The sequence below is a fragment of the Myiozetetes cayanensis genome, unplaced genomic scaffold (assembly GCF_022539395.1).
Source record: "Myiozetetes cayanensis isolate MyiCay16 unplaced genomic scaffold, myiCay2020 scf1, whole genome shotgun sequence".
In the NCBI taxonomy this organism is placed as follows: Eukaryota; Metazoa; Chordata; class Aves; order Passeriformes; family Tyrannidae; genus Myiozetetes; species Myiozetetes cayanensis.
In genome coordinates this window covers 45,108,590-45,135,034 of record NW_026086604.1, presented here as the reverse complement: position 1 = coordinate 45,135,034, position 26,445 = coordinate 45,108,590, and the positions used below count along the sequence as shown (strand labels likewise).

General features: G+C 37.7%; 1 protein-coding gene across 8 annotated transcripts in view; it reads right to left on the bottom strand.

Annotated features, from left to right (window-relative positions):
- ZNF521 (zinc finger protein 521) overlaps positions 1–26,445 on the bottom strand; it is a 231,306-nt gene that overhangs the window by 201,129 nt on the left and 3,732 nt on the right. For 3 of the 8 annotated variants that reach the window (XM_050317243.1, XM_050317292.1, XM_050317251.1), the window contains 3 exons: positions 12,544–12,606; positions 11,429–11,488; positions 5,655–5,834 (listed from right to left, as the gene is read on the bottom strand). In XM_050317243.1, the coding sequence (XP_050173200.1) occupies positions 5,655–5,834; positions 11,429–11,488; positions 12,544–12,606 (303 nt within the window). The remainder of the gene's footprint in view (positions 1–5,654; positions 5,835–11,428; positions 11,489–12,543; positions 12,607–26,445) is intronic. The other 5 variants (XM_050317302.1, XM_050317284.1, XM_050317277.1 and 2 more) reach the window with 3 other exon arrangements.

The window sequence follows — 26,445 nt, the reverse complement described above, 5'->3', positions numbered from 1 at the left end:
CTCTCAAGTGAAGCAACTGTACTTGGCAAACAGTGCTTGGCAGTGTGCCACCAACTGCAATGAGGCAGATGAATATGCTTTTGGTGCATCATGTATTTAACTTCTTAGGGTCCTTGTCCTTAGAAGCACCTTTATCAAGCTCAGATTTTTCTCTGTACTGCAGAAATGACCAAGGACCTTTGCCATGTATCTTTTCTCCACACATACAGCAGAAAACTGAAAAAATAATGGCAAGGAATGAACTATATTTGGCCAGTTCTAGGATTCTTTTGGTAGAAGGAAGAACAATTCTATCTAGGATATCAAAGCATGGTAACACCAAGTGTTCACAAGATTTATCTTGTAGTCTCACTGTGCACAGCATACAACCTTTGGGATAAAACCCCCTGGAAATTTTTCAAGTCTTCTAGTGAAGGAGATGGTCCTGGCACTACAACTCATTCAGAAAGATGAAAGATTCCTGGACACTAGGAAGAAGAGAAAAGAGGAAAGAGAAGGAAACCATTACAGTGGAATCTCTATTATTACTTCCAGTTTGGTACGTCCATGATCACTCGTGGTGCATGCTGTCTGTGAAGCTGTGAGGTAGCACAAGCTCTTATTTCTAGACATGCAAGAAGGTGTTTCTCAACCACAAAGGATGATGACGATATCCACGAAAATTAATTTTGGTCATAATTAGAAACACAGAAACACTGACTTAGCCAGGAGTTCCCAGCCTTGCGATACTCCGGTGCTGATGGAGAGCAGTGCTCAGAACAATGGGCTCCTAATACATCTGCTGGAATTCTTTTTAGATGGCACATGAGAGGAATCTCTGAAGAGGGCTAAAGGGCATGACTGCATCCCTTCATTGGCAGGGGACACACAGTGATAACCAGTAACCTTTTCAACATCAGAAACAGCTTAGGGGGTAACAGGAACGGCTATCAGCTCTACCTGACATACTTACTCAACCTGCCCGAACTCTTGAACTAAGCTAGAGTCCAATGCAAAAAACTAAGTTTACCTAATCACCTAAAGTTAAAATAAATATCCCCAGTGGAGAAATATCTCATGTCTTCTACCCTTAGCCTTGAAGTTAGGGCTGCGTAGGATTCTGTAGCCCGCTTTCAGGCAAATTTTACAGCCTATAATGCCAACAAGGCTAGTAGGGAAGTCCTGTAACATGCATTAGGTCTGCTGATACTCATGTGGAAATGGCAGTTTTGTGTGCCAGGATGTCCACTGATGCTGAGTTATTCAGCAACCTTGCCAACTAGACTGGCATGTTCGCTGCAAGTATGATGCTTGTTTTCCTAGTATTACTCTGGTTATGGCTGAGATTTCTGCTGCCAAAGTGACCTACAGGATATTGAAGAGAACCAAGCTTGGGCTGAACACCTCTGAACACAGTAGAAGCCAGTAGAGAGGTATATACATGTCTTACAAATACATGGGAGACTTCATAAAGTAGGATCCCTGAGGGCTGAAAGGTGAAATAAACAGTGCAAGCACTGTGGTGGGAATAGAGATTATAACTCGTGCTGGAGACAATTAGGAAAAGTGTCAGACAAATTGTGCCCTACCAACAGCATATATGGCAGCAATGCAGAAAGTTAAGTTTCTTTTTCTGTTGGCAGAAGAAGAGAAGGTGCAGTTGAGGGTTTATCAGTAGTGCACCATATTTGATCCTGTATCCATGTTCCTACAGTGAGATCCAAACTGACATATACTAGAAAGACATCAGGTTCACAGCCATGCTAATTGGACCCTTTGCTTATACACACAACATAGAGGATGACAATGTGCAAGTGGCTTGAGTTATTAAATTAAATGCTGCAGGAAGAATAAAAAGCATCAATATCAGACAGAATCACTATTAAATCCATATTTTTATTGCTAATCTTTTGTAATGGCTAAATTAATATAGTTCAGCATCCTATCTGTCCTTGGTTACAAGTATTGCAAAGCATTTTTTTGGACTTTTCCTCCCATTTTATCCATTATCTGTATTCCACAAACATCACAGGAATTGTCAGCAATTAACATAAATAAATCATCACCTTTTCAGAGAAAGCTTCAGTACAAGAATTTCAGAAGATAGCAAAAAATATTACTAAATAGCTCATGAAGGGCCTGTTCCATCCCCCACTGAAGTCAATGGGAATCTTTTCATTGACTTCAATGGATACTGGATCAGACCCAAATTGAAAAGATCAATAGCGCACACATTAGGATAAAAGAGCAGCTATGCCCTCCTCTAGAAAAAAGAACATGAGTTCAATTCAAACAACAGATTACAGAAAGGAATCAGTTGGGGAGAACTTTTTTCTCCTCCTTTGAAAAAATCTGCAAGAGAACAGCAATTCAAGAACCTGAGAACTAAATCTCACAGAGTTGTAAGTAACTCTCATCTTCCACTATCCTCTGAATAGGTGGGGGTGACTGACAGATTGGGAGCACTATTTAATAAATCAGCTCCCTTCTCCCCATTCCTGTCTTTGGTTGAGAGTATAGAATGAAGATTCAATAAAGCAATTTTACTCCTTCCACTGAACTGTCAAAAATTCAGAGGAACACATCTGATAATTTCAAATGCAAAAATTAGAAGCCTCAATATCAATTTGAAAATAAAAAGCGTCTAGCCACATTCTCAAGCTTGGTAGAACTAGGGGCCATCAAGGCACTGTGACACTCAAATCTCGTGTTCCATATTCAGGGTTTTACTAAAGGGTTGTCTTAAGCCATTGTTTTGCCATCCTGTTTGTTGAAAATGACCATACAACTGCATCAACATGTGCAATTCACAAATTCTTGGAGCACAGTTCCCTGTGCACCTCACAGAGCACCTCAGCAAAGCTGAGTAAAATCCAGACCAGCTGGATGGCTCAGCCATCTGAAAAATCAGGGTTTGGAGAGCTTCACAACTCAAATGTGAACTTCAGAGGCTGACAGCTCTGGTGTTTTTACATAATGGACATCTTGGGTAACTCTTCCATATCTGAGATGAGACCCAGATCGGAAAAATCTTACAACATGATAAGATGACACAGTCTGTGCTCCCCCATAGAGAACTAAGTCAATCCAAATAACAAAATAGAGTAGAAAAAAGTAAATTTTGCAGACCTCTTGGCTTTCATTAACAACTCAGTGACAGATATATTTGTAGACATATTAGTAGACACCACAGGGTGTCTCCTAATTTCACTGGGACTCCTCCAAAAGGAGGCAAACAGAGAAGTTATATAACACCCTGTTGTATCAGAAGACTGTGAGGAGCAAGGGAGGTGAAACCAGCACACATTTTTAAAAAGCCTTTTGAGCATGGTACCCAAAGGCACGTCTAGAAGTCCAAGAGGAAGAGAAGAGTCTGAAGAGCTTACCTAAAATTCTAAAAGCAAACTTTACTTTTGCCAAATATATAGAAAAGAAAGGGAAGCTGCATGTCTATCAACTGTTTGTCACTAATTAATTAAAAATAATTTAAACTAACAAGGTTTTAAATTTTGTATTGTTAGTGTGAGGTCATACATGAGGTCATACATGCACCTTAGGACCCTGCATTGAATTTACCTCACTAACTACCCGTTTAGCATTTTTTTGCTTAAGGAATCCTCAACTCCAGCTATGCCATTCAGGCCCCTTTCTCAACTCCAAGGATGTATTTAGGTCATTTATAATTAGAAACAGAGGACAGTTGGCTTTTTGTCAACTTGGTACTCCAGAAGGGTGTGCAATTTCAGCTTTTGTTCACTTCATTAGCTTTCAAACAGTCTGATCTCTACCCATTCATTATCACAGGTTTCCTTGAAAGAGAGGTAAAGGTATTTTTAGGAACTTAAACAATTTCCTTCAAGATTCATTTTCATTTCCCCATCCTCTGCTATCATACATATATTCCTACCTTCACACATGGACCCCAACTTGACTAATCCAAGATACTTATTTTCACTCTCATTTAGCAGCACTGCTCTCAGCCACAACTGCTGGGTTCAGGAGCAGTGCTCTGGGATTCTTCCTACTTATTGCTCCCCCCACCTGCTTTTCTTCAGTTTCTCAATCCAACTGTGCAAGCACTGTTCAGTGCATTGTGCTTGCAGCTTTAAAGCAGAGAAAATACGCGGTAGAAAGGGGCAACAACTAACTAACCAGAAAGGAGAGATGGTTGTATCTGATCAAGGTAAAAAAACCCAGGGATGAATAAATGGGATCCAACATAGCAAAGAGATGTTCCAGGGGATCAGGGCAGGAGGAATGCTTTCTAGGAGGGGGAAGGAAGAGATAAGCTGAAGCCACTAATTTTTCAACACAGAAAGAGCAAAAGAAAGAGGGCAGGCATGAAGAAAATGAGAGAAAAATATCCAAGTTATTAAAGTCAAGAGAGAATATCCTTACTGCCAGAAATCATGACCACTGTAGACAAATACATGCTAGAGGTTGTAGGAGTGATTAGAAAATGACAGAACTGATTGTATCCTAAGTCAGAAAAACATTTTACAGGCAAGAAAAGCAAAGCATTATATTAATAAAAGCAAAACTTTCTTGCTGCAGCAGATTTTTGTCTTCCATAATTTGAAGTGAGGATTAAAACCATTTAACAAATTCACACCACTTCCTCAACTTTCCTTCTTCTCCTGCCTACTTCTTCTTTTTCTGCTCACTTTTCACACTTTGTCCTCAAAAGCAGTACTGCTATCTAACTTTTATGTCATTCTGACAGGGCTTAGCCTATGAATCTATTGGAACCAAAGCTAACTCAGAAAGCTCTCCAAACATGAGCACATACACACTTTCTTTTAAAAGCATTCCCAAACGGGAAAGAGGGCTTTCCTTACTTACAAAGCCATAATAAAGAAAGGTTTTTAACATAACTGCGCTACACAATAAATACATTTTACACTGTAGAGGCTAAACTGAAAGTAATATCTACTAAAAAAATATAAATGCCTTTCTGTTGATACCAAGCCTGTTTGGATCTACAGTGTGTACCATCTAAAGACCTATTAAATTTAGAGGGCAAAACTACTTCAGCAGATTTCATGTGGTTTTCTTGGTGAGGGGGCTGTCTACAATAATTTCGAAGAGGAATCTGGGTGGTCTGCAGGTCTATTCACCAAGTTCTACTCAATTCAGTAGTATCTGATCAGCACTCAGTTCTGTCCCTTGACTGAACCTGAGATTTTATTTTCCTCTCTAACAATTTGTTTTGCTCCTCTCAACTTTCAGGTACTGATTACTGTACAGTTATTTGTAGTTAACAGATGAGACCAAAACAACATTCAGCTCAGATCTGCAACGTGCCATTGTGCAAATTCATTCATTATGTGACATTATGATACTTAAACCCAACTTACAAATATCCTCTGAATTCACAAATGACTCAGGAATATATATGTAAAAGCAACGCATGGAAAGCTGTACAGTATGAACCTAGAAAATACACACAACAGCATATATCCTTTGGTATTAAGGACATTTATAATGATCCATTTACAGTATAATCCTGTCCAAAAATCTGTTTATAAAGGTCTCACCCAAGCATTCGACTGCAGGAATAAAATAACTGAGGAAGGAAAAAGGAGATCAGAAACATAGGATGGGAATCAGAAACATAGGATGGGAATCAGAAATAGAACAGTGCACAAAGCCACAAAGTGATAAGTATTGTTTACCTGTCAGTTGACATTGACTAATCTTGTGTTCTGTGATATCGCTCAGTGACTCAAACACCTGGAGGCAGCTGTCACAGCTGTGCACAGCTTCTTCTTCTAACTCCTCCCCTTCATCCGGCCTTTTCTTACAGTCTAGCACATCTCCATCTTCTACCTTGTCTTCTAGTTTACAGTTAGAGTCTGAAAGAAAATCAAGACCCTGATGTCAGGCATCTAAGAAGTGAATATTTAAAAAGGAAAAGAAAAAAAAATCAAATAAAATAGGTTCTTGTGGTAATGAGAAGAAAAATACTTAGCATGAGCCTGCAGCACACTGTGGATTTTATTGCTAAATAAGCAAAGGAGGCTTTTTTTCATTAATTTTTTTCTAATCGCAATGAAAAGAGAATTTCCCTTCTACTCACACAAATGCAGCTCCATTTCTCACTCAAGCTATTCTTCCATGCTTCAGTGTTAGGTTTGTCAATTTTATCACAGCTATTGAAGCTGCTTTGATCATCGTAAGAAAGGAGAAACCACCTATGCAATTAGTTTCTCAATGAAAAGAAAAATCAAATCAATAAATGTGCAGGAACTTCTTTTCTCTGTTAACTACTGCGTTTCACAGGAAATTACCAGAATTAAGAGACTAACAAATCTGATTTACATAAACATGAAATTAATCTTTATTTTACAACCCACTCCAATACTCCATCACCACGCTATTTGACACAAAGCAAGCCCTGGAAAGCTTATACCCTGGGTCAGAATGCTACACATGCTTTGAACTCGTGTGCGACTTAAAAAAAAAAAAAAAAGATCAAGCTCCTGTGTTCGCCAGATCATGGAAAACTGGAAAGTAATTATTGTAAAACCTAAAGAGGACACAAGGAAAGCTTTGTCTGTTTGACATGCTAACAGGCATTCTGGGGATAATAGGACAGCTCCAGCTTCGGATCAGCAGTCCTGACTCAGTTGAAGCTTCTAAACTGGAAGAAGCATGCAGTCTCCCCACCACCCCCCTATGCGTAGAGACACCTTGGTTCTGCAGATGACCAGCGCAGTGAGATAATGCGTACTCTAGAACTTTTCCTTCTCGGAGGAGGAGAAGCGGAGTAGCTTTAACTACTCCTGACTTTTTGCCCACTTTACTAAAAGCTTCCTTCAAAAGACAGAAATAAAACAATCTGTCTTCCCTAATAAAGCAAGCTGGCACTTAACTTTGTTTTTCCTTGGGAACCACAGTACAACAAGTGAAATGCAGAAGAAAAATGGTTGCGTACATTCCAGCAAAAGGAATGCAAGTGTTTCACCACTTTTCCCTTTTCTGCTTTGGCTGCCTCATCTTTCCTTTTAGATATTTGAGAGAGTTGAGACTGAAATAAGTCATTTTAGAAAACAGAGACAAACTCACATAATAACAGGAGATTGTGCAAGTACATTTTAAGAGGTTATGCTTTTTAGCCAAGCGGGTGACTAACCAGGAGCAGGTTTCTTGGTCAGGGGAACAAAGAGGTGGTATCTGTGAACCCACCTTATTTGGCATTTCAATTGATTAGGATCAAGCACAACTCCTTGGAAGGAAAGAAACTAAAACATGCCAACACTAAATTCATATTACAGTGATGAAAGGGTAGTGATGAAGTAGGAAGGTGATTCCACTTTAAACCACTCCTACATCCTCTCTCAGTACCCTACAGTAATGTGGGCACAGCCATTCCTGTATTTCTTGCTGCCCACAACCAAGGTCAGAGCTCTCATCATCTCTCTGCATCCTTCGGTCCACACTGCTGCACCCTGCCCTTCAACTGTGCAAACACAGATGGACCCGCAAGCAAAAACTGGAAATGACCCATGTCAGGAAGTCTTTCTCATGCCATGTGGCTTGTGATCAAAACCAAGGAATTTCTTTGACAGGGGTAAAGGGCAGAATTTATTTTTAAGGGAATTATATTACAGAGAGAAACCAGATTAATTTTTAAAAATAAAAAACACATTCTGAAGACAAAAATGTATTTGCTGTGCAAAAGCCCTGCCTATACACTGAGACCTTATATGACAAATTACATCCACAAGGTTCTTTCAAGAGTGGAAATTTCCACTTGGGCAGCTACTTCCAAATAGAAGAGTAGTCTGCAAATTTACAAACCAAAAAAGGGATGCTAATTGAATAAAAAGACTTTATGTCATTTTAGCCATTATTGAATGCTCTAAATCTAAAAATTTCCATTACCACTTCATCTTCCAAGGTATTTTCAAAGATTAATAAAAGCAGTTAGGAGATCACCTGGTTCTAAGCAGTTTGGAAAATTAAATAATTGTCTTAACTGTTGCAAACTGACCCAAACATCACTAGACACTCGTTGGAAGGCAGCATGTGCGCATTGCATACCATTAGTTGTTCAGCTCAAGCTCCCAGTTTCATCTCATAAAACTGAGAGCACTCAGGGAAATGTGGGCACTGGGTTTGAATTTTAACATGAGTATTTAAATGCTGCACATAAAGTTTACAAACCCGTTTGTTTTAAAATAAGAGTAGTGTCTGACTGCTTTAACACAGTGCTGAAGGAAAGAACAGGGAGGGGAGGGAATTCTCAAGACTTGCTATTTAGAAACACTTGCATTTTACAGGAATTCAGCAATACACACACACACACGTAGGCACATATGCACTCCTTAGTGCACAAAAGCCTAAAGAATCGCTCGATTTAAAGCTTCAGACTTAGTGACCAGTTATTAAAATTAGAATCATTTTAAGGCTAATAATGTTTTGCTTCTCCTTCTGCATTTGCAGATATAAACTCTACAGGGACAGAAGTCAGTCAAGCTTATTCCCTTCTGCTGCAACTTTAGAATACATGCTCTAGCCAACTGGCACATTTGTTTTTAGGTCAACACTTAAGTGGGACCCTCTGGGACCTAGGTTCAAGTTTAGCCTACGACAGCTTTGTGAAATGAGTTCTGGCAGTCTCAGCCCCTCTCAATGAATGCATTTCCACTGTGATCTGCTTCTGTGAAGAGATGTCACCACCAAAATAAAAAGATATTTAAAGAGAGTAAATATCATTTGGATGCTTTGTGAATAGACAGCTTTTCTGCTGCAACAACAAATATCTTCCATCAAGAGCTAGTCTAATCTTAAATAGTTACTTAAATTGAGAATAAGCTGCCTTATTTGAGCAGCTCTTTTGAAAGACTAGAATAAAACATTTCATAAATGCAATATGCATTCATCTGTACTTTCTCCTTAACCTCTCGTTCAAAGTTCATGTTCTCCTATAGACTTCAGGAGAAATGTCATTCATCTCCCACATTTCTTTCTCCCCAGTATCTGCAACAATCACAGTCACAATTTCCTCAACAAAGATGGTCTTCATAGTAAAATTACTTTTCCCAACACCTGTAAATACCATTGTCATCATTTCCAGAGACTTCCTTGCCCTATTTCAGAGGCTGCCCATGCACCAACTGAAATTTTTCAATACACATCAGCAACAGCACACACAGATCATCTCCATCTGCAGACACCACTGAAAATTATCTAGTATGGAAAGGAAGGTTAATTTTTTGGAACAGAAATTAATTCAGCCTATTAAGGCACCTTAAAAAAAATAAGAGAAAGAACAGTTGTCTTCTGTTCCTGATTATGTTAACATCATTTATAAATGGAAATTAAAAGAAGCATGATTTTCTTATTACTATGTTCTCTGGCAGGTGGTTCTCCACTTCCCTTCTTCCTCCTTCTCATAAGGGATGTTATTGCTGTAACTTGGTCTAATAAAACTACAACTTTGGGGAAAATGAAAAATTGCATTGGCTTAAAAGTGTTGGAGGCAATAAAGCCATGGACTTCAATTAATTTCAAGTATGGGAGCGGTTTAAGGCCAACCAGCAGAAATTCTATTTCTGCCCATGTAAAAATGAGGTTTCACCACATTTACTTTTTATAACCCATATAAAAGTCAAGTAAAAGTAATGAATATCTAAAAGTCATCTCAGTGGACTGGCAAAGACTGTCTATATTCCTGAAACTCATCTTACATATTTCTGCCTATGTTGCAAGGATCCATAGATAATCACAACTAAAACACCAAACTACCAAGAAAACAGCCTCCTTTTCAATCCATTTCACTGTCTTGCAGTAGACCTCCTTCCAAGCCACTTCTGCATGGAAAAGTGCTGGCAAAAGAAAGGAAAACTTAGATCATGTGGTTATAATTATTACCAGGCAAGGAATATTTCTTCAGCTCAGTGGTAAAGTAAAACTCTGTCACTCTCTGCTCCCAATAGTGTCCATCGCAAAACAACTGCCTCATTAAATCTCTGCAGTAAGATTAATATGCCGTAGCTGCACTACATTATAACTTGGTACTCTATAAAAAGCACATTTAATGGTTAGAGCCAGAGCTTAGATACAAAGTATTACTATAAAAACTTCTGGCAGTGTGTACACAGTGCGGGCCTTCTGTACTGCTTTCTCTATCAGAAGGTTTTTTGTCTTTAATATCTGCACTGCATTCTTGCTATAGAGAAAAACAGAATGCTAAATCCTGCCTAGAAACAAACAGAGAACAACACAAGACACGATGGGAAATAAACACCTAGCAAGACAACTTAACCACTGAGAATTATTTTTAAGAAAATACAGAAAAGCAGCCATTCCTTGACATACTGATCTCCAGTTTTGCAGTTGTCTATTTTTCAACTTCATGTGTCTACAGCAGTACAAGTTGGGTTTTTTTTTTCAAGTCCGCAGATGGCTAAATGGAGACATATGTACATTGAGAAGAGTTTGAGAAATTTCCCGTTAAAAAGGCAAAGAACTCCCTCACTTTTATTTACTCTTTTCAGACAATCTAGTTTATGTACAAAGCCACTAGAACCTATAAAAGGCACTGTCATAGCACCAAACGCAAACCCACAGGACACACATACAAGAGAAATAGAAAGTCTTCCAAGGGACGAAAAAATTAACTGCATTCTTCACCTTCATTAGAGGAATAACTCCAACTGCTCTCAAACAAATTACCTACACATATTCAGAGATGACTAGCCTTCGAGGAATATCCTTAAGAAGCCAGACCTTACACCAAAGGGTGACCTCAGCTGAATGAATAAGACTATTCAGATGAATCAGTCTTTCTCTTCAGATAAAATTTGGTGGAACCACTACCAAAGACAGAAGCAAATTATTTTTTGCATTCTCAGAACCATGTTGGAGAATAAGAGTCCTTGTTGTTATTGGGAATTAACAATTATTTCTTCGTGATTATTAACAATACTTATCCCTGCGATCCTGACTCAAACAACAGTTTTTTCCACACAATCTCACTGACATAATTTTAAGGAGCCCTTAATTAATCCCTGACTGGTAAGAAATTATACAAACAATCTTAAAAGAATTTACCCTTATGCACATATTTTACAAATACAAAAATAGCTTAAGTGAAATGAATAACCAAGTTTATCTGAAATGGCATAGAGTGGTGTTTTACATGGGGAATGTGGAGAAGAATTATTTTCAACAGAAAAAAAAAAAGAGAGAAAAGGAAAGCATGCTGCACTTCATAAGTATCTCACTTTCAGCTGGTTGACCTACAAAAGGCAGAATTTCTAATTGTGAGAAACTGAAAGGTAAAGGGAGAGGAATGTTATTTTCCATTGCAAGCCCCAAGAATGCATTTTAAGCTGAAACAGAGAAAGAAGAGTGCAGGCAATGCAAAAACACCCCAATACAAAAATCCCTCACACTTGTCAAATGGTAAGCAAGCACTAATGAAGGAATTCAGCATTACCAGTCTGTGCGGCTGTGTGTCCCACACCTGCCTGATGGTCCTCTGTTTCATTTTCTTCTACTGTCAGACAAAGGTAAACAAAACAAAAACAAAACAAACAAAAAAAGATGTTAGGTAGGTAGCTGAAGTGTTTCTAGCATCTTTACACCAGCCTCAGTTCTGAAAGCCAGCAATGCTTGCACAAGACAGGCAAGAAAAGCTGCACTGCAAAGTGCGAAAGTGTAGACCAGACCAAGACAGAATACATTGCTGTATGGAAGCTACAAATCTGAGAACAGAGTGATCATATCATTTTCGTGGCTTAAAAAAACAAATCGAATTTCCTCTGGGATATTTGTCTTCAATGCACTTTACTGTATTTGATTATGGAACTAAATGAGAGAACAATTCTGGGCTTTAACATTCTGCTTGCTCCACACAGATAAGAGAAAGCCTTCTCCTGGCAGATGGGAGAGGTGTGTGTGCTAATTCATACATAAGCTTTAAAAAATAATAATAATAATAATCCTATATTCAGTAGCAAACATCTCAGCAGTGCAGACAGCCTTGCAAAGGAGAACTAACCCCATGCTGTTTTACTGTATACACCATGCCAGCATCTTTCCCTTGGCTCACAGCTTTCCAGAGCAGTAGAACTAAAAACAATACAATTCTTGTCAGATTCACTATTCAAAACTTGTTGGGTGAGTGAACCTAACAAGAGCCATTCTGCTGCTACTTTGAAAAATTAGAGAGCGCTGTTCTCATGTGCTCTGATACTATGCCTAAGTAAGATTGACTCTCCCAAAGCAAAAGTAAGGGAAGAGCTAAAAGGCAGAACCATTTCCTTTTTATTCTCCCAAAGACCAAACTCTTTGAGTTAGAGAACAGCGGAGAGAAAAGAATTCATTCTCCCTCCACAGGGGAAAAAGCTGAAAGGGGAAAGACTGTACTTCTGCAGCATTTCCACTCCCAAGAATTCAGACCTCAAAAAATAATCATGCAACTGAGTTAAAGTCCAAAGATTTGAGGTATTTTTCCTGGTTCTTGGGACAAGAGAGTGCAACACGTAGGGTCACATATAAATCTAGACATATATGCAAAAGAAGAGATACATATACACACTCCACAGGTACCTCTTTTCCTCCTCCGCCAACCCCAAGGCTTCATACAACTGGTTGTTTCTAGAATCTGAGTTTCTAGAAAAAAAACACCAGTTTTCATAAGGACACTCTTAGGACACCAGAAACTTGTAAAACAGTGCATATATTAGAAAGAGTCAAGTACAATCTCTGGAGGACTCTAAATAATCTTTATCTCTGTCCCAGAGCTGTGGCTAGTAAGCAAACCCTTCTCATCTACAGAGATCTGATAAAAGTTTCCCCAGCCCTGGAGTCAGTCAAGTATTTCACGAAATACGATTTTATGAGCTGATTGTTTCAGTTGAACTTGTATTTTGCAGTCACGACGTTACAAGTACCTCAGCTGTGATAATACTGTATGATTTTCTTTGTTACGCTGAAGTAGCCATCCCAGCAGTCCTCACAGCTAAAGCAAACCAATCAGACAAAGAAAGCAGTGGGGGAAGCTCATGAAAAGCTGAGTTTTGGGGAACATGTGGTCAAACGCAAACTAACCTAAATAGAAGGATTTTTCACTAAGGCAGCACAGATCAGTAAGATTCATTTATAAAGCACGAAAAATAATGAATACAACTAGTATATAGTTTAAAAAAAAAAAAAGAAAAAAACAAACAAAAAAACCAACTGTCTTTTGTGACCCCCTGAAAGCCCCCAGGGTAACATCTGCAGCAGCCCAACCTGACTCAGTGTTTGTCTATCATCAGCTGTTGATCTATTTCCATAAAAGGTTCTAAAGAACACCTCTAAAACTGGAAATGAGTCCACTCTTCCCCCCCCTCAAGAGGAAACTCACCTTGGTCATTAGCACCTATTGATCAACCTTATTAAAGGTTGTAGATGTATCAGCTGTCCTCAACCATGATAAATGTCACAACTCAGTCCAGAAAAGCAGTTTAAGAACTCTACAATTTCTTAAGTTTCAAGATGGAATTGAGGTCTCCAAACATGAACTTTTCAATAACTGATTCCCAAGTGGCTATCTGCTGAGAAGTAAACAAGATCCCCATTTGTAAGTGTATGCAAACTGAAATGCAAGAGTTCATTTGTTTTCTACTTTTCTGTCCTGAATGTCTACTGCCACCAGCTGCAGTGCCAGAATCTCTCACTGCTCCTGAAAAGTGACTGCAGAGTAAAATGTATTCAGCATCACACTGCTGACTGAGAGCTACACCAAACATTTTTACGTCTTAAAATGGAAAAAAGAAACATGGATACTGCCTAACAAATTGTTTCCAGGTATACAATTTTGTACCATGAAAACATGACAGCATATGCCTTGTGAAACCAAACATTTTACAACTTCCCTGCTATTTTGGGATCTGAAAATTCTGTGAGAACTGAGGTTTGCTTTCAACAAAGGCTGACCACTATGTCTTTACTGCACTAAAAAAAGGAAACAAGTATAAAAGTAGTTAACTTTGTGGCTAGCATCTTTCTAAACTGTTGTTCATCTAAATGTTGTCCATCTCTTTAAGGATTCGGTCACAACAGGCCATGGCACAAAGACATACTAATAATAGTCAACCAGACTAACATATTTGTCAGGAAAATTAAAACCGTATTTAAGGGGAAATATAACAAAAGGAAAAAGAAAACTACTCCACGAAACCCACTGAATTAAGGAAATCTTAGCATTAGCACAAAACACCTACAAAATAGCGTCTCATTTTGCTTTGCATTAAGTTAGCTCATTTCTCCAACTAGCAGGGGTATTCCTCACATTAAGTAAGCTACACCTGGTAGCATCAGATAAGCTCTTGATTAGCACTTAACACCTTTCCACAACCAGATTCCAAAAATGTCAGTGCTATTTCAGCTCTTCAGACCACTGTTAAACTCACCTGACTATGAAAGGTAGTGTGACGTGAACCAACTTCCCCTAAACGTTAACTACACCATTTTCTTTTAGAAGAGGAAGGCACCTCTAAACAGAATCTATATAAAGAGATGCTTTAAATTTTGCTAAGCAAAAACATGTCTCTAGCACTAGCATGAAATGTAACTTAAAAAAGCTACAAGGATGATATGTAAATAGAACAGTAGCGTGTATGCACTGTCATTAATTCAAACATCAAAATTATTGATACTCTAGGACTGCAATTGTGCACAGGGATGTCCATCTTCATTACAGCATATACCACATCCTAGCATAAGGTAAGATGAATTCTATGTAACAAAGTCATGGACCACCAGTGAAGGAGAGGCCTCAGGAAAGTAGAACAATACCTCCTGAATCCAATATGAATGAGTGATGCTACTGCTAAACAGCACTTCTAGATACATTTTAAAAAATGTTGCCACAAAAGGAACAATATTCCTTGTCCCCCCAGCTATGTGTTTATGGCCACAGGTCACCTGTTTTTTTAGATGTAGAAGTATTTCTCAATTGACTTACGTCTTCCTTAAAACAATGAACGATCAATTTCTTACTATGTATTTTCTCAGGGTAACTCTTAAGAAACAAAACAAACAAGAACCCCCAAGTAATAAAATTTCGAGAAAGGACCAGATCACCACAACTGTGGCACCAGGCTTCCTGAGAGCAATTTAAAAAAATTTAAAAAAAAAAATCTCAGTAAGGGAAAAGAGGATTCCAGCATGTCAATTCTATCTCCAATTATAAAAGCTTGTGGTTTGGACAAATACCAGATTTTAAAATTTTACTGAAAACAAAACAAAACAAAACAACTTCTCTCTCTAAACTGAAGTTGTATCCATGTGAGAGGTTAGGACATTTCAGCTTTTATACAGCCAGTGTCCAAGGTAAACCCTGGTTTCAGTTCAAAACACCTCTCATGCTTAGGCTGTTTGAACATCAGCATTAAGACCAATTATTCTCTTTTAAAGAAAGAAGAAAAAAAGAAAAAGCAAAACAAGCCAACAAATCAAGTAGAACCATCAAGGACAGCCAAAGAGGAAAACCTGTCAGAATTTTGATACAGAGGTCCTAAAAACAATTAATCTTCTGACTGCTCTACAGCAACACCTGCTGATCATTGAGGATTTCACCCCTTTTGCCTGAAGTCTGTTCATGGGACACATGGCTACTTAATAAAGGAGGAAGATTACTTCATAAAGTTACTACAAAATATATACAGATTTTCTAGCTTGCAAAATCTCATTCATATTCTACTGACTAACCAGGATTTCCCTTCACTGAAAAGTTAATCTGTAGATTTAGCACCCCAAGGAAGAGCACAAGTCATTTCTGGTTGATGCCTGGAAAAACCTTGTACAGAAAAGAAATGGATAAAATTAGATACATGGAAAAGTACATTTTCACTGAAAGGGATGCCTTCTGGAGAACTCTGGCTAAGATTTATGGTTTCTGACCTATTACAGACCATAATAAAATAAAAGCAAAAGATAATTGAAAAACTCTATTTTCTTCAAATCTAGGTAGATTAATAAATTTTGAAAAAAAAAAAAGAAAAAAACCCTGCCCCAATTGCCTGAGCCTCTTTTCAGCTTGTTAAACAAAGCAGCAGAAGCTACATATCCCAAAATAAACTATAAAAATAGATTGCTATTGATTTATCCGTTCCTAAAACATATTCCTTGAGAGATGTGAAAATAAACCTAATATAACAACTAAGACTGTTGGGATAGGAAGTTTAGAATATATATTTTTAACTTGCACTTTGCATTTCCTACAATTCAATACCTGATCTATAAACTTCCATTAGCATATGATTAGTAATTCAATTTAAAGCCATCTTTGCACAAAAGCCTTTTTCTTAGGATGGTAACTTTGCCAAGTGCATCTTCAATCTACATGTTTGAATAATTTCTGCAGACAAGTAATAGAGACACCAGCTGTATTAGCATAATCAATACACAATTTACCGAGTTACCGAAACAGAACAGAAATAAAACGTGTGTGCCATTATTTCAGTACCTACAAATGACTGTAATTTCTGGAAGTATCTCTCTACTTTTCTTTTCCTTTCTCCTCATGGCCACTTAAAAACCAAGAGGACATTCATACTGACACCATCTACAGGTAGATATTAAGTGTGATTAGACAGATTAATCATATAGCAGAAGGCAAATTTAAGAGCCAGTTGCAGAGCGCGTTGAGTATCCTCTAATTCTATTAAAGTCAACAGATTTTGAAGATGTTTCACACCCTGCAATAAGGTGCTGTGGAAATATGTCTCCACAAGGGTTCAGTCAGGATACAAAGCTGAAATTAAAGAAGTTACAGAGAAATATTAAATGCAGGATCGCATGTCCATGAATCATCTGCTAGGGCTACACCTTCTCTCCCTGGCACTCTAAGACTCTTCCGGCCAGCACATGCAAGCACAGGATTTCACACTTGGCTATGCCACATGTGGGCAGCAATTCAGTGGGTGACTACTGGAAGTCAACAACCATTTCAGAATGCTTAATAATGGCCTTTAAGATAATTCTCATTCATAAAAGTCCAGAACTCCTATGAAAGCTTTCTGAACAACTTCACCTAGCATCCATTCACATCTATCAGCTACCAGCCAGAAATCTGATTATCAATTTGACTGCCAAATGTATATCTTCCCAAAGACTCTAGAGTTAGAAGAGTTGGAACAAGAAATGCATTGGCATATTAACATTTCAAATATCTACATTCCAAAACTCCATCGAAAATTAGTTCTGTGTGTAGCCACAACTTTAAAAAAATCCAATTAATCATATGCATGAATATTTATATGTCGGATTCTTTTTCTTTTGTGCTGTGACATACCCCCTTTCCTATTTCTATTCCCCCCCAGCATTGTAACAATATTTTCTTGACACTGGAAATTATTTTCCTTAAATGATTCCTGTTATATAAAGCATTCTTTAGCCTTGCATTTGCTTTTTCTAGAAGACAAAGTCCCTCATAGCGTTCATATTTTTTCTCCTCTCTTTAGTCTATCCCAACACTGAGCTTGGGTTTTTGGTTTTTTTTTTGGTTTTTTTTCCCCTAATGTTCTTCTTGTAGAAAGACTGAATTAGGAGTTCCCAATTAAACTGCAGTGGTTGGAAAATATTATTCTTATGCTAAAATAAAGTATTTTCCTAGGCAGCACATAAACATAAAAGTAATAAATACACTTAAGTGGAAAGAAATTATGCTTAAGAAATCCTTTGGATATTCTTCCAACCCTTGATCTCAAGGACGACAGTATCCAAATGTGACAGCCTAAAGACGTCCAGTTTTACATAACACTATGTGCAGAAAAGGCAGAAGATGCTCTTTCCAGCAGCAGAGGGATAATTCTAAACCCTAAAGCTGGAGGGGATATCTTTTTCTGGATAGCTGAGGTAACAGATTAATTAATCCTGCCCAAAATGCTAACTTTGCCTCCATAATCGTGCATCCTTGAACAATGTTAAACCACACTCATATTTCTATTGTTTAAGTAAACTAATAATGTTAGATTTTAAAAAGTACTTTTCTCCAAAGAATCTTAGGGCTTTTTATAAACCTCAGGTAAATTTCAGACATCCCTAAGACTATAGCATTCAGTGTAACAGATTATAATAGATCTCTGAGTCAAATTGAGGACCACAGTGAGAATTAACAAAGCAAGAGGGAATCTCTCTGGGAGTTAATTTTTAGTATCAGTGTCAAGACTTTCAGCTGTTTTGCCTGTCTTGGATCAAGTACTCCATCTCCATTCCTGACAATGCGACTGTGGGCAGCCAGTTGATTTTGGGTGGAAACAGAAGTTAGGAGGCTAAGAAAAATTTTAAGCCTAATTACCAAACCCAGTACTTTACAAGAACATATTCAGATTCCGCTCAGTATACTGAAGCTATGTATCACCTAAGCCTTCTTACTCAGAGCGACATAAATAAGAACTTTTGATACTCCTACAGACCTGTGTTTTAGAAAGCAGGAAATTCACTAAACACTGTCTACAAAAGCCTCAACTCAGCACGAGAGAGCAATTTGAATCCAACTGATGCATGGCTCACAGAACCTCAAAGTAACCAATATGAAATAAGTCTGAAGGGCGGTGATGTAAGGAAGGGCTATGAGGACTTAGAGTAAAGGTTTCTGTAAATGATCATTGTCTTTGAAATTTAAGTCATTTATTTATGTGACTAAAATGAGACATTTCAGCTGAGGAGTTTAGGCTGTCTGACACTGCTCCAGTATCAAAACAAAATACAGCTGCATGCTTTAGCTCTATTATCTAAGACATACATTTATCTGAGTCAAAAAAAAAAAAGCTAAAAAAACTACCTCCTTTTAACTGAGATTATTCCTGATTTACCAAAGAACTCCATCTATTGTATACCAGGGGTTTATAAGTTTATTTTTGATCCCTCAAACTCTCTATTCTAGATGACTTTCTATCATGTACAACAGCAACACGGCCTATAGCCACAAAGGAGCTTAGAAGCCAAAAAACTTTGCAGGGATGCTGCATCTAAACTGCCAGCAGTTCTGCTCAGATACTACTCAGCTCAGGCAGTACCTATGGTTTTACCATCAAGGCTTTCTCACTGCTGTGCAGCCCAAAGCTGAAATCAAACTGAAGCCCCACCACTGCTGGACAGTGGAAGATTAAACATTCTCTTGCCTGCCCTGGCTTTGGATGCCGTCTTATGGGGTTGGTTCTTCAGAGTTCATGTAGCCTTCCTTCCCTGGTCACTGCAAGACACTGGTAGAAAATGTGTGGATTGAAATACATCTTCTTTTCCCCCTCTTGCCCACACCCACTGGTTAGATCACTCACCCAGGATATGGGTGGCACCAGTTGAACTTTCTCCTCCGTCAGAAGGATTTGTACTCACATCATGAGCTTCCTAACAAAGAGCACTTATCCTCAGACTTGAGGTGCACTCATTCATTGCTGTTGAAGCTGCCATATCTCATCTACAATATTCACTGAACTAGAAAGAAGAAGAATTAGCATGATACTTTATCCTTGTGGTTAGGGCACTCACATGGCGAGTGGGATACATGGACTCCAGTTCTAGTTTCACTGAAATAATTCACCAAAAGAAATATTGCAGACCTGGCAGATCAAGACCCAGGTTTTGTCTTTCTTCATAGTACTCAAGCCTTTAGAGCCATGAGTCTCATGTATGAATGCTTTTTGTCACCCTCTTGTCCAACAAATACTTAATTACACTTTTGAAAAGGGAAACTTAATTGACAAAAATAACAGAGCAACTCACACTCATAGCACAATATGCTGCTATGTAATGACTGATGTCCTCCCAGTGAGATACAGATTCAAACACCTTTAGACAAAGCACTGAACAGAACCCCTGCCTCTCACATTTTAGCAGAGCAAATAATTTTCCCTCTCCAGCAAAGGGGAGCGGAAGAGCAGCAGCACAGCACCTCAGTTCCTTCTAACCTGGAAGAAAGGAACCTATTCCCTTATCTCCAAAAAGCTGGGTCAGATAAGTGACTGCTATGAGATATCCTATTGCACTAAGAGAGAAACTCATGTCTAGAACAGGGGAGAAGCTAAGACACACTATTATTTCTGAGTTTTTCCTAATGTCTCCTTAAAGAAGTTCCTATTCAACAACATTCATAAACCCCTAACCACCTGTAAATTATATTAAGAGTCCAAGAGCTTGGTGTATGGTGACTATCCCACTAGGCAACCAACTCACCTATAAACTAAGCACATCTGCACTAGTGTCTTGCAGTATGCAAGGCCTTATTTTTTTTTAACCAACCTTAAAGATTTCTGACATTTCTTCACAGGTTTACATTTGCATCTGACAAGCATGTCTTCTACTCAACAGATTCACCAGAAACTGTAAACCTAATCTGTTCCTATGCTCTAGCTCCTTATAAGTCACGTAACACAAACCCTTCCCAGTCAGTGGTTGCACACAGAAACCAATACAAACCCATTTCCTCCTCCCATCTTCAGAGTGAAAATGTTACATTAAGCATGGATCTTGACATCCTGTTGTCCTGGAACCAGTGAATCAGAAAGTTCCTTCCTCACAATTGTATTCTTTGGAGGTGGAAAATAATTAACTTCCCCGCCCCCTCCTCCTTCCTACTGCCACTGTCAAAGTTAGAAATTCACTTGACTCTGAAAAAAAAAACCCCAGCCATCACAATTTGGTGCCAGAGAAAGTTTTGTTGCTCAAAGCACAGCCTAGTCTTCCCAAGGACACTGCCTCACTACATCACATCATCCAGTCCAGCAACACAGCAAGTATTTTACTTTTGTTTTTAAAGTTCCAAAAAAAGTGAACAACAGAAAAATAAAAGCAGAGAATCAATTATCAATGAATTCATTGTTTGAAATACATTTTGCCAGCAAAACACAACCTAAAAATAGTATGGGTACAACAAGTCTCAGGGACTGTATACAAAAGCCATCTATTGTACAGTTAACCAGGCCATTTAGACTTAGAAGTGCTCTAGCTTTTCCACACTCGACTAGTACACCAAGCATCTGTATAAGAAGCTAGGAGATCAGTTTTGCATTTGTATTAAGTAAGGACGAAATTCCTGTTTTAGGTTATTGCCTTGCATAAGAAAATAAGCTCAACAAAAGTGGGGTTTGGGACAGACGGAAAACACTGATAATCCACACTATCAGCATTCCATCCATTTGTCCTCAGGACAAAAGGGTGTTCTATTTCACCTGTTTAACTAATGACTAGTGCTTCAAAATTTGTAAGACAGCCAAATAGTTACTGATATTGTATTTTTCAAGAACCACAGTAAGCCTATATCAATTAAAGAAGGGGAGGAGAAGTCGCTATACCAACAGGTATATATAAAACTTTAAGAAATCTTGAAGGACTAGAAGTCCTAACCTTCCAAAGAGAAATTGCACCTAATGGCACCTTTAGTTAAAAGTGAAAGTACCAGTCGAATCACTTACTGAAAAAACACCCCTCTGTCTTACTCCCATGACAAAAAGAGGAGGAAAAAACCACAATGAAAACTAGCCCCCAGAATCTAAAATCTCATTGGGCTTTAATTGTGCAGAATTTTTAAGTAACAATCCTACAACTCTTTTAAGTACATACTATATGAATTCAGCTGTACAAAGAACAGTTGCAGTATGACATGCACTGCATCACTCTAGTTAGAGCAAAATCTAAGACTCAAATGTGCCCATCCCAGAAGAACACGTATAACCTAGAATAAATCCTGAAAAGAAGGGGGAAAATAATCTTCTTCATCTTTTTCTTAGTAATTATGCAGTATAGAGGGAAAAAAACTAGGTCTGAAACTAAAAGAACATGAAGTGGGGGGAAAAAAGCATGACCAGTGTTAACTAATATTCTAAACATGGAAGACCACTGTCCTGGTTCAAAAATCCACTGGAAGAGGGCAATTTTTTGCAGTCTTACTAATGTGTGCACAGAAGAATATAAAGCAGTTTTTTTTTTTTTTTTTGAAAGTAGGAGGGCTGAATGAAAATGTTAATTATAACATGTTGTAATAAGGATACCCCCAAGATCAGCCCTATCTTTTTTGCTACAGCATAGTCCCTAGGCATATGGCTAACTACTCCTTGATCATTATCCTGGCTAAAACTAAAGCTACTGAAGTTTAGGAGACTCATATCTAACAGAATTTCTTTCATCTCTAATAATTGCTAAACTAGCATAATTACTCATACTTGAGGTGAAATAGAACCCAAGTTGTCTAAAATTAAAACAAAAACAAACCTCACCACCTCTTTTGGTGTTTGCACATCCATCTTTTGTCAGAATCCTATGCCAAATGTTGCATTATGATTTAGAAGTATTTAAAAGCCTCTCTTGTGCTGTCCAACTTTTATAAAGACAGCAACTGGAAAACTTTAATGCTTCATATTAACATGCTGCAAAATATCTTTGAAAACAGACATGTACATTTTTACAGCACCAAATAAAACAGGCCAAATTCTTTGTAAATCTGTATGTTGTCCCTTCAGGGAAATATATATATGGACATACATATCTCACAGTTCTGATTTAAGTGAAATAGTGCATTTTCCCCACCCCAACCAGGACTGATTCTGAGCTCAGGTAACCCTGCAGGAACCAATGGAAATTCTAAAATAGAGAGGGGAAAAAATACTAAGAGGTTGCCTTAAGGTATCAGCATTTATACTCTATTTTATTCAATCTAAAAAGAAACCCTCCAAATATCTTATTTTCATTGTTTTACACAGGAAAAAAAATACTGAATCCATATGGTCTGCATAAAATGTTAACAGTTTTTCTCAAGCTTTTCCTCATGTACAGTTATTCAAAAGGAATTTTTTTTTTCCCAAAATGTGCAAGTTTGAATATACTGCATCGTGTTTCAGAGCAAAGAACTGAGAGCAATTAAACAAGCTGAAAATTAGACAGAATGAATTATAGAGCAACATAAAGCCTTTCAAGACATCCTAGATCATGGTGGATAACATTATCCTACACATGTTAGATAAGTGCCTCCATACTGACAGCTCCTCTTGTTACACAAGTTAACAGCAACTCAGGAAAACAAAATCAAACCAATCTAAACACACAGCACTACTAAAACCTCTTAATATTATCTTTGTCATAAGATTTCACCTTTCTGTAAACTAGCAGTACAACCAGTAGCTGTTTAGATGTTCACTCCTAATAGTACCTAATCCCGAGCAGCAGACAACAATGGTCAATATAACTCATGCTGGCCTCAGAAAGGACTGGCCAGCATTACTGCAATCCTGCAGCTGATCAAGACCATCAATACCACCATGCATTGCTCAAGCCAATGAATATTACTAAAGTTTAGGGATGTTTTTGTTGTTACGGATTTTTTTTTTAATACATAAAGAAGCTGGGGCATGCTTTGGCAAGTCCAAGAGAGAACACTATAAATAGCCTGCATTATAAAAAGATGCTAATCTTAAATCCTCTTTGTAATTTGTTTTTTTCATGTACTCTTTTATGTTCAGTATCTTAATTTTTGCCCTTTTTTAGATGGCCAAATAGAAGCCAGCAATTCACTCATGCATCAAACAGATGTTTTTGCTTTTCAGGCCAAATGGAATCTTATGAATTTTTTGTTCCCTCCCTGTAAAATGATGATGCTAAAATAACACAGTTCCTGAAAACAGCCCGTTCAGAAAAAGTTCTTTGGACCGGTAATACTGAAACTTTAAGTCAAGTTCACAGAAATCATGCCAATACTAATTGCTGGTTTTGTTTATGCTGGATTGATTATAGTCTAATCAGCAGACAATCTCATGACTTACGAGTCTAGTCCATGCAATTTAGAAGCCAAGGAGGGCTGAGGCTGAGAATAAACATTTAAATAGCTGACAGATACAGAGAAATGTAAAGGCTACTGTTGGAAGGGGATCCGAATGTCAAATTCTCTCTAAACTATTGCTGCTATTTAGTAACATTTTTGTTTTAATCCACTACTATTCTACCTTCCTTGGTACTACATCACACAACCTGCACCTCTGCATAAGAAACATTCTTTCATTTAGAATCTATGATGAGGAAACAAGTCGCATTAAAACACAGGTACACTTACTCAGTCCGCCGATACTCTGCATAAATTGAGTTGCAGTTATAAATTCATTCAGGATGGAAAGGGTACCTAGGTTTCCTCAAAAAGAGGGAAAAACCTTCAAGAGACTTTCTGGGCTTGCCAAATATTTCAAGGTACAAGCCTTCTTTAAGCAGAGCATGGGAATGTAAAATACAGCTGATAAATGCTTCCCTCTCATCTTTCTAGGAACTAACGTTCAGTAATTTTATTTCTGCATGTAGGATACAAAATTACAATGAGTAAAAATTAACTTTTAAGTAAAAACAAAGTACTTTTTTTTCTCCCCAAAAAGAAATCACCTTCAGAGATCAGCACTTCTACTGAACATGTGGAGCTGTACTAGTTTCCTAGTGATGGCTTATCTAACAACTGCCATTTCAGTGATTTTTCACAGGTGACTTTAGCATAATGAATATTACCTGGTCTTAGTTTAGAGAAACCTGAGTTTAACATTTAGTAGGACTATATTTTCATTCATTTTTTTTTATAAAGAATACCTGCTTTTCTTTGCAAGTGACTGCATTTTTGTAACTTTTTCTCTAAACAAACTTTCTCATCAAAAGCCAGTAGTAAGGGCAAAGGAAAAACCTCAAGCCCTCCCAAAATGAAAACCCCATAAACCAGAAAGGAAGGAGGGGGGGGAGGCAGTCAGTAACCTAAGTGTGATATCTCCAAAGCATGCCAAGTCACAAAACCAGGTTTACCACTCAAATGGCCAAGTTAAACAAGATACAAGAAGCTGCTCTCCCACCCCCCCCAACCCTCGCTTTCTTGTCAAGGGGGTCTCTAGCATAGTTTTACTTAGGGAATGACACTGCCCTTAGGTGTCAGGAGTTTAAGGAGTCATAACAATTGCCCTTCCTCAATACCCTTCATTTGCACAGTGCCTCTTTTGGGGCTTGTACACGGGTATCATATCTCCGACTTCTCTTTCCCCACCTGCTTTTCTCTGGCTAACCTCCCTCCTTCACCGAATGCATTAGGTGATTTTGATCAGGTCAATGATACTTAATAGATTTTTTTCCCAGAAACTAGCCAAGGAAATGGGGTAAATTAATCAGTAGAATGAAATATAGGTCAGGACTGATGAGTTTGATGCAACTGATCCTTCCCCTGCCTGAAAGAACCCGGCAGTTGAACTTTAATTCCTCCTTCTTAAAGTAAAATAAGATATTCAAATTACAGTTTTTCAGAAAGTTAAGTAATTTACTCTCCTTTTGAGACCTTTTTTTTTTTCCCCTACAAACCTGCAGTATCCTTGTAAGAGACAGCATTTTTCACAGAAAATAATTACAATCTTATTTTTCCTTGGAATGATGTTTTTATTATTCTTAAATTTTAAGGGGTTTATTTAATGTTCGCCATGCCTATTTTCTTTCCTAGGTCCAAATCTGAGATGCAATCTTTGCCAAGAGCTGGGGGACAGTCAGACTGAAGTTGGCAAGAAACCAAGACAGAGAAGGAGGAAGAAAAAAAAAAAAAAGAAAAAAAAAAAGGAAGGATAGAGACAAATAATAATAATATAAAAAGGAATGCAAACAGAAACCAGGGTAATTCAAAAAAGTGTATTTTCAAGAAATAGAAGAAATTTAGTCATTAGCGAGTTCTTACACCCACCAGTTCAGATGAACATTAGTTTCATGCATTCAGTATAAAAAGCTCAATTGTCATTTTGTTTTAATGTATTTACCTGCCTTGTATCAGTATTCCCCTAAGATATAAGTTCCAAATTAAGTTATCAAAAGTGACAGACATATCAAAAATATCTCTTATATCTTCCCCCCAGAAAGGGTTGCTAAGTACATGACAAATTGGAAATGTAATGTGTAACTCCATATTTTATTTAGATGTAAAACACCACTCATGAGTTTAAATAACTCATTTACATACATTCAAAGAATAGTTTTTCAAATAAGCTATTTAAAATACTGTTTATTTTTATCTGAAGAAACACATTTTGCACTGACTAAATCAGTAATACTTAAAAAATAAGGAATTTAAATAAGCACTGCATTGGAGGTACACTCGAAATTCTCCTTACTTACAGCTTTTGTTTGTTCACTAAAAATGAAGATGTAATAATTGATGGGCTAACTCTTATCCATGAATTTAAGTGCTATGTCTATGCAAGCATCTTTTAACTTCTCAGATGAACTGCATTATTAGCCCTTTCAGAAATCCTACAATCGGACTGCTTTCAGAATACTATTAATCCACTCAGAAACTGACATGATTCAAGAAAAATAAAACAGGGAAAATGAAAGAGATATTCGAACAAAGGCCACCAAGAATGATAACCTACTCCCCAAAGGTAATTACTGCAGCAATAATTACAGATGATGATTGATTTACTGCCTGGTTTTAGTTGAAAAATAGTAAATAAGACTCCGTAAAGAAATCTCTAT